Genomic DNA, 17,291 nt, shown 5'->3' on the forward strand with positions numbered 1-17,291 from the left:
TAGTCGGAGCTATCCACCAGCTCATCAAGACCAGCGCTACAGGGATAGACGTTAGATCAATCCGGCAGACCAGAACGGGCGGGGTTCTCCTCGAGCTCAAGAGGACTACTGCGGAGATCTGAGTTTCATTCGCAGAAACCCTGAGGAAAGAAGTAAGAGACACAAGCAGCATCATGGAACTGGTCCACAGAGCTACGTTGGAGATACAGGACTGCGATTGCTGCACATTGGTAGCAGAAGTCGAGGAAGCCCTAAAGAGGACCCTGACAGATTACTCGGGGAAACTTGAAGTCAAAATAACGAACCCCAAAGCGAGACAGAAACGCCTGACCCTTGTCAAAATAGAAGAGGATGCAGCTGCGAAGATTTTGAAAGCTGGTCGACTTCGTCAGATGCAAAGTCAGGGAGGAGCAAAAGTAAGGCGATGCTACTGCATCCTCGACTATGGCCAACATAGTGCCTCGTACAAAGACCCTGATAGCAATAAGCTTGGCTATTTCTGCGACGACACGGGGCTCAAAATAAAAGAATGTAAGATCAGCGAGCCCTTTTTGTGCTCCAAAAGCGTTGCTGATCCCAAGAAGCACTTGGCCGGTTCAAGGGCGTGCAAAGCCTTCTAGGAGTCCCTTGCAACAGACAACAAAAAAGGATGAGAGTACTGCAGGGTAACCTTAATAGGAGCAGGACGGCGCACCACCTCCTAACCCAGCTCTATTCTGAGAAAAAAAGCTGATAATGTTCTAATCAGTGAACAGTACCAGGACAGGGCAGGTGCAGGATGGTACGCCGACGAATTGGGCACCGCGCCCATATGGATCCCAGATCCCCGACAGTATATTGTGAAGGTGGACACCGGAAGGGTGTCTGCACCTATGCTACCTCGCCCATTAGGGCATACGCTACGATTCTACCTACAGACAGCAGCCACCACTACGAAGAAACCGGAGTCGGTTTCCAAACTACTGCCGGCGGGCAGGGTGAGCGGTTTAGCCACGGCCGACATCCTCGCGGCAACGAGTCACCACGGTGATGCCAGCCGCGCCCATGGGGACCCTCGGGAAGGCCCACTCACAGTACCACTACCCTAGGTACTCGTTCCGTAGGATGGGATGGGATTGGAAGGATGGTAGGATCAGAAGAGAGTTGGGTGAGTGAGAAGAAGAAAAAAAAATAGGGAGACGCGCTCGAGCGTCTCCGACTCTATCCTGTTCGAGAATGGGTTTACTTAAGAAAGTTACAGGCTCCCACTCCCATCACCAGGACTCCGACAATCCAAGCTGAACAGGACTTACGAACTAACAACCCTTGATAAGGAGGGTTTCCTTACAATACTCTGCGAAGAGGAGAAAGCCTCGGCCGTTGAGACAAGATGTCTCGCTGCTTCCGGCCAACTTCTTTCACAGAGAATTTCCTTCAGAGCCACTCTCTGGGGATCAAAAACCGGACAGTCGACGATGTGGTGCAAAACCGTGTCCTCTTCGCCACATTCCGCCACGTAGGTTCCTTCCGTGGTGATGTTCAGCGACTTCAGTTTGGCCTTGAAGGCCAATGATCCATGACCTGTAAGAAACTGAGTAGTGTAATGATTAGGAGAGACGAAGCGGGTACCCATCCTTTTCTTGATGTCCGGAAAGTACGCATATGTGGTCCTTCCTTCCGTGAAGAGCTCCCACCTAAATTGCCAATCGCTATAGATTTCCATGTCTATCTGTTTTACTATCGCGCGTTTATTCTTTGCACCTTCCAGTCTTCGCATTAACGTCTCGCCATTCCTATTTTTCCTAATCTCGTATAACTTCCTACGCTTAAGTAGTTGAAGATAGTGGAGGTTCTGCCGCTACAACGCAGAGGGATTCCGTCGCGGTTGTGCGATACGCGGATGTTACCGAAATGAGGGCTGATCGTTGGGTCGCGCTTAGTCTCTTGAGATCCCCTTCGGTACAGAGATCCGACCATCCCGCTGCTGCGTACGTGACTGTGGGGGTAAATACGCCTCGATATATCGCCCGTAGAGCGCAGTGACGGAGCCCCCATTCCCTAGCAACTAGTCTCCCTAACTTAGCGAACAGTGGCCCGACTTTGTCGCTAAGGTACCGGCAGTACGTCGAGACCCCTAGCTCTTTGTCAAACTGTACGCCGAGGTATCTAACTGAGTTCCTAAACTTAATGCTGTTACTTCTTATTCTTATAGTTGGCGGCCTGCTAGCTAAGTCCGTCTTTTTCGATGTCTTGCGCTTCCTATCTGGTCGCAGTCCTCCCCTTCTTCCTATGGGTTTTCTCTTAACCCAGTCGCTCTTTACAACGATTGCCTCCGTTTTTCGCTCGGAAATTGCGAGTTTCGCCATTGAGCACCATTCTGTGATGCTTTTAACCGCACGGTTTCCTTTCTCTTCTAGTTCCTTTCTGGAGTCGCCGTCTATAATGACGAGGAGGTCGTCCGCGTACGCGATTGCGTTGACTTCCGGTGATTCCTCGAGTATTCGAAGGAGCTGATGGAACATGAGATTCCAGCAAGACCGATCCTTGTGGGCAGTCTCTCGAAGCCTGCTTGGAGACCTTATGCTCTCCTAAAGCGATCTTAACCCTACGGTCCGCGAAGTAATTAGTCATTACATTGAAGACATTCCTCGGGCAGTCTCAATCCCGGAGTGCCTTGAGAACTAAAGGCCACCAGACATTGTCGAAGGCTCCCGAGATGTCAAATAGCAGTGCAATGACGTATCTCCGTGAGGAGGCAGAAACGATTCGGCGCATCTCAACTATCGCGTCCTCAGTGAAGCGTTCTGGGACAATGCCGTATTGTTTGTCCAACAGTTTACCCGACACGAGGGATGTTTCATTTAGGGCATCTTGAGTAGCCTTTCTAGGACTTTTCCCACGAACGAGAGAAGACATATGGGCCGGTAGGATTTGGGGTTTTTCGCGTCCTTGTCCACGCCTTTGAGGAGTGCTCTTAAGGAGCCCTCTTTCCAAATGGATGGGAAGATACCACATTGGAGGCATCCGTTGAACAGATCTACGAAATGAGAAGGAATGGTGGCGAATGCTCTCTTGAGCACGCACACCTCGATAAAGACAGGCCTCGGGGCCTTTCCATTCTTGAGGGATTTTATAACGCGCGTCACCTTTTCCATCGTGAAGGGAGGGGCATCCGCGGTTTCGGGAGCGTCTTTAGAAGTATTCCGCACCGCGCGTTGTTGGTTCATGTCTTCAGACTCGCAGTCATCCGGGACATGCGTGTCGAGGAGGACTCTCGCCGTATCGCGGACGTCCATGGTCTTTCCGCCTTCTCGTTTAAGGGTGTTAATCACCTTTTCTACGCGAAGTTTACCCGCCTGCTGCTTATATATATATCCCCACGGTTCTGCGTTGCCCTGCTTTGTAACGAATTTCCTCCAGCTCTCTAACTTTGCACGCCGTAATGCTTTGCTGTAATCTCTTAACGACGAACGATATTCCCGCATTATTTCGAGACGTGTTTGATGGACTTTCTCTCGCTGAAACGCTCGCCTAAGTCGGGACACCGCCTTCTTCTGTGTCGTTAACGCTGACGTCCACCACGGGTTGGACTTCCGATGGGCCTTTTTTCGAGGCATCGATTCGGAGCACGCGGTTTGTAGGACACTAGTGAGCGCATAAGCTCATGCCTCTACCTCAGAAGCCGATCCTAAGCCGCTTCCCTCCAACCTAGCCGCAGAGAGGGAGAGAAAACGCTCGGCGAACAGGTCCCAGTCAGCTCTCCTGGTGTTAAACCTCTTGTTCCCCACCCCCTGAGCGCCCCCCCCCCTACGACACGACTCAGCCTTCGGGGGATGTAACGCGATATCTATCGAATTGTGTTCGCTGGACGTCCATCCTGCTCTAACTTTCCATTAGCCTACGAATCGGCTCATGGATTGCGACGAGAGGGTTACATCGATATACGAGGAACCTCTCGTCGTCCAAAATGTGGGTGGCTGCTTCGCGTCGTTAATTACTCTCAACCCGGATGCCCGGATAAGGACTTCTAACTTCGAACCTCTCTCATCTGTGCTCTGAGGGCCCCAGAGAGGTGATCGCACGTTGGCGTCTAGCGAAATTATTACTCTCTCCCCTCTTAGGGCACGAAGTACCGAGTCCAGGTGCCTAAGGTGCTCCTCTATTTCGTCGCTAAACTGAAAGTAATGTGAAACGACGTAGAAAGAGAAGCCGGGTGCTTGCACTTCTGCACATACGCAGTGCGGAGTGCTGAGCTGCGAGATGAAGAGCAACGCGATGTTCGGATTGGTTGCCGCGACAGCTGACCAGGGTCTCTCGTCCCGAGTGGGAGCTATTCTGGTTCCGCTACCTAATCCTATGATCTCATAACCTATCCCGTGCTTTTGGACGTATGGCTCCTGCAGAAGCAGCACGTTCAGGCATTTCTCACTGATCAATTCGCGGACTTCACCCGTTACCGTTCTAGAGCGCCCCATGTTAAGCTGCAGGAAGTGAATTTTCGTAAACGCGCGGTTACTAGGAGGGGGAGAAGTCGCGGTCGAGATCGTGTTATATCCGCAGATTGTTGCGTAGAGTTCGGCGAAGGTAACTCGCGGTGCTTTGGTTTCGGTGTTCGCGCTTATCATACCATTGACATCCAGGGCTGCACCTGTTTCTGCTTCTTCCGGGGATTCCGATGGGGCCTCGCCTATTTCTATTTCCGCTTCTGGTTCTAGGGGTGTGACCGTAGTTGCATCGACTTGTTCGGCGTCTAGCTCGATAATCGGCGGTAGGAGGTTATTTCTGCTCGTTGCGCGTTCTTTGTTATTACGGAGGTTGTAGTTATTCCTAGGGGCTTGGGACGTATGTTCCGTTTCCATGAGGGATTGCGGGGATTGCGCACGGACATATGCTCGCGTTCGCGGTGGTAATCGACACGCTCTCTACGTTTTGTTCGACCTGTCTATCGCCCGGACTGGAAGGGCCTATCTCGCCTATTTCTAAGCTCGCGACCGATTCATTCATGAGGTTCGTTTGCTTGGCCTTAGAAGATGGCCTTGGCAAATTCCTATCACACCTTTCTAAAACGATTATAGCCTCTTGAAGACTGGCTATCACCTGATGCAGTCCGGGTTGTGCGGGGCAAGGAACGCAGCGGGGGGTCGCACGGTGAGTAGCCTTGGACGACGTTCGGGCACTCGATCGGCGTGTTGCTGCGTTCCTACGCTGCCCTACGCCGGAAGTGCATCCAATCGTCATCTCCGGGGTCGCGCATGCTGCATTAAGCGACGCTATACGCGAACTTTTTCTCGCCACGCTAACCACCCCTGTGAAAGCCTCCATCCGGAGATCCGAACGGGAGGCTAGTTTACCTCCGGAATATTTTTTCCCACGGACAATCATCATGGACTTTTACGGAGCAACTTCTTAATTAAGATAAGGAAAGAAGCCGCGAAAGAAGACTTTGGATGAAAGAGAGTTAGGGAAAAAAAAAAGAAAAGATGGGAAGCAATACTTAGAGTATTCTTCCATTAATGGTGGGGCGGTAAAGTGATGACCAAACGGTGCGACAACAAAAGTGAGGGAAAAAAAAAAATTTATTAAAGTACTTCAGGAGAGAAGTACTTTAATAAGTTAGAATTAGGGAATTAAGAATTCTAAGTATGTGATAACAATACTTAGTGGAAAAAAAAATGATTAAAGTACTTCATGGAAGAAGTACATTAATAAGTTAGAATTAGGGGATTAAGAATTCTAAGTATGTGATGACAATACTTAATGAAAAAAAAATAAAATAAAATTTTAATTCCTAAGTATTTCGTCATACTACACGCCCACCATTAATTTTTGAGAAGTTCCAACTTGGCCGCATGTTCTAGTGTAACGAAATACCAAAATTTTGAGAATTTTGAAAATTTTGAAAATTTCCGAAAAATTTTTCCTAAGCCACGGGCGACAAGGTCTGTAGAGCCGTATCGGAGGCCCCCGGGCGAAAAGGTCTGTAGAGCCATGCCTGAAGTGTTTCCCGCGTTTTCTAAAGTTGAGGTTAGAAGTGCCGCAAGTGTGCCAACTGTTGATAATTAAAATTACATGCAGTCATACCACTACAAATTTATTGTCCAACACCGACGACCAATAAGCGTTCGGCGTTTATGTGGTGGCGCTCCAGTCGCAGTCCGAGAATTACGATGGAGTCCACCATCATCCATAGACTATATAGAAAAGCAATATGACCTCAAAATTAATAAGCACATTTATGCAGTAATTACACGATAAATAATCAACTCCCACTATTGATTATTATCACAGTTTGTTCACTGTACTTTAATTAACGGGTGGAATATAAATTTTTCCCCGGCAAAGAACTTTTGACCGGGAAATTTTTCACAACGCGCGGAACACGATGCGATACGTCCTTCTCACATGGCGGCCATGTTGGAACTCCCAGATCCCCGACAGATACATTTGTCGGATCAAGGATCCAGACATGGTTACGTTTGGGTGAGATATAACTCGATGACGTATGTCAGCGTATATCTCACCCCGAACGACCGAATAGACGACTTCCAGACCAAACTGGACGATCTGGAAGACGCGCTGCGGGAAATGCAAGGGGATCTCATTGCGGCTGGAGACCTCAATGCCAAAGCACTCGAATGGAGAGAGGTCAGGCCGGACTCCAGAGGAAGACGAATTATGGAGGTGGTGTTGAGACTAAAGCTAGCAGTGCTCAACACAGGCTCGACGTCAACCTTTCGAAGTCTACAGAGAGACGATCCCGGACATCTCTCAAGCCAACGAACACCTTGTGGCAAGAGTCACAAGATAGCGGGTGATCGACGATTTCACCGAGAGCGATCATCAGTACATCCTATTCGACGTACACGAAAGGAGGCCAGCCGTGACAAGTGCAGCGCGACACCTGCGGTGGAACATCGCAAAAATGGATCGAGAGAGGCTGTCTTCAATCATAGATGAAGGTTGGAGATCCCATCAAATTGCACCCGCGAGTCTATCGCCAAATACACAAGCCAGGATGATGACTGCAGCAATTATGCAGCTCATCCAAAAGGTTGCGCGATAGCAATGCCGAAGAAGAGCACGAAACGTCACAGACGTCCTGCATACTGGTGGATGAAGGAGATCGCAGACTTTCGCAAGAAGTGCTTGAGGCTTCGCCGGTTAGCACAACGAGCAAAGAGACGCGAAATCAAAGCTGCCCCTTTGGCGGCAGAGTTTCAAGCGGCCAAAAAATTACTGAAAAGGACCATCAAGGTCAGCCAATGATATTGCTGGAAGGAGCTCGGCCTAGATATCGACCAGAATCCATGGGGATTAGGGTACCAGATCGTCACTCACAAGCTGTGGACTTACACACATGGAATTCCTCAGGATCCGAGGATCCTGGAGAACATCGTTCATACCCTATTCCCCTCACAACTGAAGAGAGAGATTGGCCCGGCTGCATCTGGCAGCCCCGAAGCACCACAGTTTACGTAAGGGGAGCTACTCAGGGCTTTTGTTCCATGCGGAACAAAAGAGCTCCAGAACCAGACGACCTTCCAGCGGAAGTAATGAAAGCCGTCGCGCAGTCACCCTGAGCTCTTACTAACCATGTATAACATGTCCTCAGGGAGGGCATCTTCCACGCCCCGTGGAAGAAAGCGAGACTTATGCTCCTAAGCAATGGCAAGGGTTCAGCAAATGCCGCTTTATCATATTGACATTATTACCATTATTATTGTTATCATCATCATCATTATTATTATTATCATCATTATTATCATCTTCACCATCATCATCATCATCATCATCATCAGTAATAGTAATGGTAGCATATTATTATTAGTCGAAATCATGTAGAAGAGAGTGTAATTTTTTTGCCAGCATTTTTACATTTTAATAATATTCTGACATTTATAGCGGTCATATCCGACATTGCAAAGAAAATTCTTATAGGTCAACGATTAGTTTCTCTATTAACAGTGAATACATTACATAACTGATCAAAAGAGTCGAATCTTCCTTTATCTTCATTATTATAGTACTGTAAAATAGCTAATTTTCTATTCTCCTTGATTGCATTTGATTTTCAATCTGAACAAGACATAATGTTAGAAAATAATTTCTACCACCCTTGTATATAAGAGCACATTATTTAAAGCATAAATGGACAAAAAATTTTCAATAATAAAGAAACAAAAATTAATGTAAAAACTATTTACTGTGCATACGGGCTGTGGTACACAGTAAGATTTTACGAACTTCAACGTTATTCGATCACAACTCCGCAATTGATACAACGCAGACTATCTGAGAATTGGCATATAAAGATACATATCTTAACTACAGATAAACGGCGGCATAAGCCATTTTTACAAAAATTTACTTGTTTTAAATTTAGCTTAAAATTAATATGGGGTATCCTACACACCAAGTGCACAACTAGGGTTAATAATATAAATACTATTATTTTGTATTATTGAAATGTTGATAATAAAACTAAAGATACTATTAATTTTATTTTACTTCATTTAAAAATATTTAAAATAATTGCACATGATCTTTTAGTTAACATAGAACGAACCGTAAGTATTAGTAAACATTTTTTGTACTTATTGTAGAAAAAATATTAAAGCTTTCTTTAATACATAAATTTTTATGAATCGCGAAATTAAATAAAGGAAAAAATCATTCAAAAGAGAATAAAAAAAACAGAAACTATAAAAAAGTTACTTTTTCATCTTAGTACGTATAATGTATATACATTGTCTTAAATCCTTTGATTATCTTAGTTGTGTATAACAAGAATAAGAACAATATATAATTACAAAATATATATGTATATAATTTTATTCTATAAGTTTCCTATGATCACATCTATAAAATATTCATTTACTTAGATAGAGAATTTACAGATTACATTTTAAGCAACCACTGAATTGGTCACTGATCATACTTAATCACAATTAAATGATAAAATTTTTAATTTGAATATATTGAAATGATAACTTTAATGAGCTTGCTGATAACAAGTAACAAAAACAAACAACGTACGCTTGCATAGGATAAAGCAATAAACCAATTTTCGTAATAAATTTATGTTACAAAACAATGCAGCAACTATAAAACTACGTTTATTATGAACCGAAAAAAGATGAGAAAAACTTTTAAAGATATTATCAATTTATCGATCAATTGAGTAAAAAAATAATAGTTCGAAAATCATAAAAAGAAGTTAAACAATAGATTATATGCGAATAATGGAGACTTTCAAATAAAAATGTGTGTATTAGAAAAACAAAGAAACAATAAGAAAATATGTAACATTTTACCCAACATAATAACAGTAATTACAAGAAACGAAGAATTTTTGAACTCTTCACTATGAAAAACTTAACCTTCATTCGTAAAAGCACACAAATAAATGAACTGCTCGCAACGGCGGCTCTTTATAACAAAAATTCTAGATTGGTTTTTAGTCTGGTTTTATAGCCCAATCACGAAGACCGATGGCTTCTTTATCGAAACGATACTTTGTCGAAATCACTACAACAAAAATACTTTATTTAAGATAATAATAATTTATTACTAATACATCAACATTTTCCAATCAAGATGTTTAACTGAATACCGCATATAATTTTCAAAAGTATACAGCTGAATACCACAAGTTTCTACCATTTAAATATATGTGAATATAAAAAATATTGTTTATTGATATTATGTTTATAATTATTTGTAAATTAAAATTTAAAAAAGTTTATGTTTTATGAAAAATTACACGAAATATAAAATTCAAAGATCTCCATAAATTCATTAAATATATTTTTTGGAAATGAATATAATGAATTTACTCTAATGTAAAACATAAAATATATTTATAGATTTGTTTGAAATGATGATTTTACGTTTTAATAATAATATGAAATACAAAACATATTACTAAATTAAAATATAATACCGCAATTTAATATTTTTAACAATAAAATTTAATAAAATTAAGTAAAATTGGAAAAACGAATTAGCAATTGAAATTTAATATTTAATAATAGTGTTCTATTTTTACTTTATATATCAGTTGATGAAATATGGTCGATTAATTGTGTTCTATATTTTTATTGCGATCACATTCTTATTATTTTCTGTCCGTCTCCTACTGCATGTCAATTGTAAGACGATTTTTACTATATAAGAAAGGAAAAACATTGTTGTTGATTAATTTCGTATTTTTTTTATTTCAACAACAAAAGAATTCTTCTCAATATCTCTCCCCAACACGTTTTGGGTTCATCGTCGATCACAAATTTTTTCCAAGGAGTTCGTCCTAACCGCCGTAGAAGATGCGTGTTTCCAAAAGTTCGCCAACTTGTTGAGCGCAGCCAAAAGATCGTCGAGTTACATTTTCTATAACGTGCACGGAATATCTTTCTTGAAGTATGCGAGGAATACGAGGAAAGAGAAATCAACTAGATGATTCTCGGATTTTAAGAAACAATGATAATTTGATTGTCGCGTAAAAAAAGATGATATAGAAAGAAACTTATTGAGAGTAATCGGTATCGCTGTGTCGATCTAGAATACTCCAATTATCAAACAAAATTCAAGGACCTTGTATCGAGAGGGGGATATGAAAGATGCGCAAATTAACTGTCTCCTGTAACAAATAACATACAGTAACCAAAAGAAGAGAAGACTGCAGTGTGTGGCTGTAAAAGTTGTTGTATTCAAGCGATGTTGCTGCGATTGAAAAGATAAACAGAGAAAATAAATGCGAATTAAAAGAGACTATTTTCCTCGGCACATCCATCCCTTATGATCAACTGCCGATTGTCGATGGGAAGAAAGCGGAATCGCTTACTCCTGAGTCCCACACCACTGGAGAGAGTGCAGCTTTCTGTTGATAGCGACAGAAACTGGAAGCTGTATAAATCCAAAAGCCTAGTCTAGTTCTAGATATTTATTTATATAAAAAAAACATGAGTTCAATTTCAAGAAAGTATTAAAGTTTCGGAAGATTTATATTATATTATTTATTCCAATTTATTTTTTTCAATCGTATTAATAAAACTATTTTTAATAATTATTTTTCTTAGCTATTATTGTTTACAAAACACAAATTCTGTTTTGTATGGATATTTTGGAACTTTTCTACATGGATATGAAAGAGAATTAAAAGAGACTATACTATGTTAACCATTGAAAGAGGATGAAAGTAATTTTCTAAGAGATCGTATTGTTAAAATTTGTCAAAGACCAAGAAATTTGTTGAGGAAAAAAGATAAATTTGAATCACAATTATGCAGAATATTGACAAAATATTTTAAAAGAAGTACCATATTAATTAGTAACTCTAACATTTATAGTTTATCAACAAGCGAAATAAAATTTAATAAATATTCCATTAAATAAATAATCTTGTATTATTGTTTTTATAAATTACAAGTTGCTTCCTTGTTTCTTGTAAAGACATAAAGATTATATGAACATACGTAAGAAGTAGGAATGATGTTGAATAAAATTTTTATATCAAAAAATATATTTTTTCTTTCATCTAAAACTGTGTCAGTATATGCCAGTAATGTCCGGTGTTTCAGAATTGCCGATTTGTTGATTCTCAGAAACCTGTTGCATCATTTAAGCACAAAAAAAGAAGTCGATGTAAAAATGTATTCATTTAATTTATGAGCTGATTTGTTTTTCATTTACCTTTACAAAATAGATTATATTTTATAAAAAAAAAATAAAAGTAATATATTCTGCTTAGATTTATAGAGAAATGCTTAGGTCTTAACTGTCATCATTGGCTGCCAGGTAAGAAATACTAATTTTGTTCTTCTAATTTAATTAATGAGTAATAAAATATGTTAAAAATTTGTTCAAGACAGCATGAACAACAAGCGAATGCATGCAAACACACATACATACATACATAAATCATCCATTTATACATACATACATACGTACATATATACATACATACAGGCATACATACGTACATACAACACACGTATATACATACATCGTACAGACGTAGAGCATACAGCATTTAGCATATAACATACACACGCGCGCGCCATCAGCACGCTTACGCACATATATAAGCAGCACACACGCTTGCACACACACATACAACACGCACAAACGCAGCATACACGACATACGCGGATTTACACGCAGTACACACACATACACAGACGCACACACGTAAATACACGCTCACATGCAGTCATACTGGCATACATGGAGATATACACGCATACACGCACACACATGCGAGTACAAACAAACCACATACTTACATACAACCTCACATACATACACGCATACACATATACATACACGCCCACATCAATACACGCTCACATACATACGCGCATACACACATACATACACGCAAACGTACACGCACACATACACGCAGATATACACGCACGCACACATACATACATACATAGCACTCAGCATACACACAAACATACATACATACATTAGCTTTTCCTTATGTTTAATCTCATGGTTAATAAGACTAACTGATTAGATTACTTAAGAGACAATATTCATTATATGTGGATTGATATAATTCATACATTTGACATTACTCATATTTTCTACTGGTAATTGGGATCAGTTCTAGTTTCAGGTGTAATCGTGTTTTTTCACTGTTCAATAAGAGTAAATTTCTCTTTTAGAGAACTAGAAAATAATCAGTATATATTAGAAAAAAAGTTGCCAACCTGATGATGTTATCAGTCCAATGTACAGGTGAAAGATTGCATTTGACAAACGATTAATTGATCTTGTAGAAATTATAAAATCTAACGTATATCTAGAAAATAACTTTTTTGCTAATTGTTGAGAAAACCAGGAAGTAAATAGTACATTGATGATCATAATCGTTTAAGAAACTTATAAAGTGACCTACATTATATTATAAATAATATTATACATATATACATATATACATATATACATATATACATATATACTCATCAAAGCTATATTATAGAACATTTCTTTTTAATTACATTTCAAAATCAATCGTTCTTTTTCTCTTTTAGAAAGGAAATTAGTACTATAAAGATGTACTACATCATGCAATAGATTGGACTTGTATTTAATTGTCACATACCATGAGTCTATCTGTTTATCTCGATTCTGACATACTTATATTCTTCACAGTAATTATTTAATGATCATTGGATTTTGATTGAGTAAAAATATTTTTTATTCTTATGAAAATGAGAAATAAAAATATCTTAGAAATCTATAATATTGTTTGATAATATTCAGCCAGTTGAAGGTTTAGCATTCTAAAAATAAGAGAAATATTCACACCGTAACTGCGACTATGAAACACTATAAATTTATCGATCTATCTGGTAACTTGGACGCAATCGTGGAAAAAATATGTTTTGGAAGAAAGCAGTTTTACTATAAATTATACTGCAGGAAAATTGTCAAAGATGAAGGATTCTTTGGAATTCAGTGGTAAAATGTTCATGCTAGTTAACTACCATGGATTTTTGCTTCAATCAGACAGAACATATTTTTTGGTTATTGTATAGATAAATCACGTTACGAACCAACAATTTAGGTCTGCCAATTAAGGATAGAAATAGGAGGACAATGCATTGTCTTCTCATAATAATAAAACAATCATTGATGGAAAAAGAATAAATTTGAATGATGGTCAACGTACTCGTATCTATCTTGTTATGACAATCTATGCTAATGAAGAGGTTTATAGGGCGGATTACTTTCAGCGATATACACTCAAGTAGGTAAATATATCATCGAGCAGTCCATATATGAATATCTCAAAAGTAAAGGAATAATCTTAGTGATGCATCAGTTGCAGTTTCTAAAATATATTGAATTGATTCAAACCAAAGCAGATTTAATAATCTCAATGTTTTTGAAGTTGACTTCATCTAGTTTATAATGGAAATGAACGAAGAATCCAGTTACGAAAGGAAGATCGAAGAGTCAAGAAATTAATAACCATAATAACGATGGTAGGAAGCATAAACCATTGGCTTCTTTAAGATTTTTATATGATGATCAATTAAACAATTGAAAAGAAATAAGTAAATAGATTTATTGTATTACTGAAATATGTGTTCTAATTAACTAATTATTTATTATGTTATTTTCTAAAACTCGGATATCCGGTTACATAAAACAATATTTCAAGATCTGCCGACAATTAAAGCACTAAAAATTTATGAGAAAATTTTCATTAACAAATTCGACAATCGACAAGAGATCATTATTCATCCACCTGGTTGATCTTTATCTGGACTGTACGAGCTTTCAGCATTTACGCCGAATTAGTCTGTTTAGTTTAAAACGCGATCATAATTACTTCATTTCTTATTCTGAAGGATACCATAATTAATGATATTAAATGACTGAGTAAATGACTATACTCATTTGGATGGATCTGATACGAAAGGATATGAGACAGACGGTCAAGGTAGAAAATTTAATTTTGACCTCGGTCAAAAGAATTATCGAATAAATTCATTTAGAGGAAGATTCAGTATTGACTACCGCTTTACTGAAAGATTGATAAAAGTACAGTCTTATTGAAAAGATCAAAAGACGTGAGAATAAAGATGAATATATACATTTGAAAGAATACAATGTTCACGATCACTTTAACAGAGAAGATTGTTATCATTCTAGATATTGATTGAGAGAGAGGTATGAAATAACAAGAAGAAGAAGAAAAAAGAGGGACACGTAGATAAGATTAACATATCAATATCATAATGTAATTAATCGTCGACGATTACCATAGATCATATTGAATAATTTTCCTTAAAAACCAGTTGTCTCTATTAAATGGACTACAAGTTCCACGCTTTATGTTGAAACATTGAAATAATTCAGCATGCTTGAAATTAAAACAACACCTAAACTAACAATTTTCAGACATAATATTATTAACATGTTTTGGAAAGAGTCAAAAATTGCATCAATAAATGTATTCAAAATTAAAGTTTTATTAAAAAAAAAATCCAATAGCACCCTGCAACTGCATTGATGCACAAAAATGCATGAAAATTTCACAGAATTATATAGCGTTTAATACTATTTAATTTTATCGTATGACATTTTTCTCGATCTCCAATACTTTCAAAGATATAACTCGGCTTAGTTCCATGGGACACCCTATTTATTACTAAAACGATTTTTTAGTCTGATTCGTCCATTTTTCTAGCTTGAATCGATACCTTGCCTCATCTGCAGAAAACTTTCTTGGCTAACCAAATTAGTGACAAATTAAAGGTATAGAGGTGCCACATCAGTGATGATTCCTTGGATCACTGACAATCCAGGTGATCTAATATCTCGCAAATTGTCCCTCACAAAGATCATTGCCCTATGGCATGACAGGCCGGCAAGATCCCGAGGATCAGTAAACGAATTCATTGAAACGATTCATTGCGCATGAGAAAAAAAGCATCACATATATATTTTGACAATGCAACGACTTTCGTTGGGGCTAATAACGAACTAAAAAGACTTTGGATATCTGTGAAAGTTTCTAAAAGTAAGACTACGGTAAATCATTATCTTAGCAAAGAAGGCATATATTGACATTTTTTTTGTTCAATCATTTTTAGTCAAACAAATAGTCTGGAATAATGTGTCGAACCGGGCAATAAATAAATAGTGAAAGTAGATTCTAAGGAGAGACGAGTCAAGGGTTGTCTAGAGCCTACCCTTCAAATATCCATTTGACACCTACCAGTCGACACAATCATCACAACTAAGGAGCATACATAGGATTGTTTAAACATTTCGAACGAACTATCCAAACTAACCTCCGACTAACAGGCATTTTTCCTTGCCTTTTCATACTTTTTTCTTCAACTCCCTGTTTCGATTTCATTTCCTAATCTCATTATTGTCTTCATGGATAATTCGAAAGACACCAAAAAATCAGTCAATATATAGCTTTCGGGGACAAATCATTGAAACTTCCGAGTCTTGTTAAACATCACTGGCCATCCTTCCTTTCCTATGTAGCCAGCACAATTAACTACAAATAACGAAACACGTTTTTCAGAATATTAGCATCTCTTTATTTAATAGGTATTTAACATTTATTTAAGAGGCATTCTTCATCGCACATCTACCTTAACGACATCCTTCAAAGAATTCACGTTCTTCCATTAATTTGTCGCGGAAACGCAACGAGCGGTATTTTGTTAAGAACATTAAATTTCCTTTCAAAGTCTTATTTATCGTGATCTATGACTCTGACGATTAGAAAGAGGTCAAATCGACTATCATCGCTGAATCGATGCGAGAAATATAACTAAACACGCTCTCGTAATTGAGCCCTTACGATGCAACAAAGCAACAAATATATATGTAGAACCGTTGGACGTATAGATAATATATGGAGCTTCATAAAGTAATAAAGGAACATATTTTAAAGCTACAGTAAAAATACAGCTTTGCATTTGACTGTTCGACCCTACGTCTCCTGATGCAGCCGTCTAACTGTTCAATCATGCGTCTTCTAATACAGCCATTTGACTATTCGATGGTGCATCTCTCCTCGAAGAAGAAAAAGAATCAACGACTCGTTTTACAGCGTCGTCACATTTGTATGAGTTCGGTCTTTTTCATCTTCCGTCTTCCTTAATCGTCTATTATCGTATCGCTTTGTTTGACGTCTCTCGTTTTTCTTGGTGTCAGTTACACGTTTGTCAGTTGGGCTACTATACATATAACACATCACTCAATAAGGTCTAGTTAGGAAAAACAAATTTTTTTTAGATATTAGATTTTATTCGTGAATGTACTCTTCTTGAAGAGTGATACATTCATTCCAACGCTCCTCTAACTTTTCGATGCCTTTTTTATAAAACGATTTGTCTTTACTCTTAAAATAGGCCTCAGTTTCGGCAATCACTTCTTCGTTTGAGACAGGTGTGTAGTAGTGGATCCATGTTTCATCCATTGTCACATACCGACGCAAGAAATCTTTTTTTTTATCTCGCTTGAACAACTCCAAATAGCACTCTGGATTGTCAACGCGTTGTTGTTTTTGGTCCGGTGTGAGCAAACGCGGCACTCACTTCGAAAGCAACTTACGCATGCTCAAATTTTCATGTAAAATTGTAAACACACTACCTTCTGATATCTTTAAGGTGACAGTTATCTTACGCACTTCACTTTATGATAATATAATTTATACTAATTATTAAGTAGGTGTAAGAATATACTATGATCTCACGTTGCAACTTGCAAAATGTTAAAACAAGCAACGATTGCTTCATTAAGGAAATTTAACATGACAAATAGATTCG

General features: G+C 38.9%; 1 protein-coding gene across 1 annotated transcript; it reads right to left on the reverse strand.

Moving 5' to 3' along the window:
* Positions 1-2,637: 2,637 nt before the first annotated feature.
* On the reverse strand, positions 2,638-3,464 carry LOC124429244. The gene is made up of 2 exons (XM_046974280.1): positions 3,064-3,464; positions 2,638-3,016 (listed from the first exon to the last, which is right to left on the reverse strand). The coding sequence occupies exons 1-2, from the start codon at positions 3,462-3,464 to the stop codon at positions 2,638-2,640; spliced, it is 780 nt and encodes a 259-aa protein (XP_046830236.1).
* Positions 3,465-17,291: the final 13,827 nt, after the last annotated feature.

The sequence above is a fragment of the Vespa crabro genome, chromosome 14 (genome assembly GCF_910589235.1).
Source record: "Vespa crabro chromosome 14, iyVesCrab1.2, whole genome shotgun sequence".
Lineage (NCBI taxonomy): Eukaryota > Metazoa > Arthropoda > Insecta > Hymenoptera > Vespidae > Vespa > Vespa crabro.

Excerpts from the sequence above, each read along its gene's own strand:
- LOC124429244 (XM_046974280.1), bottom strand. The coding sequence starts at position 3,464 with ATGCGGGAATATCGTTCGTCGTTAAGAGATTACAGCAAAGCATTACGG. Across the intron at positions 3,017-3,063 it reads AGGCCTGTCTTTATCGAGGT|ATCTGTTCAACGGATGCCTC; the intron begins GTGCGTGCTCAA and ends CTCATTTCGTAG.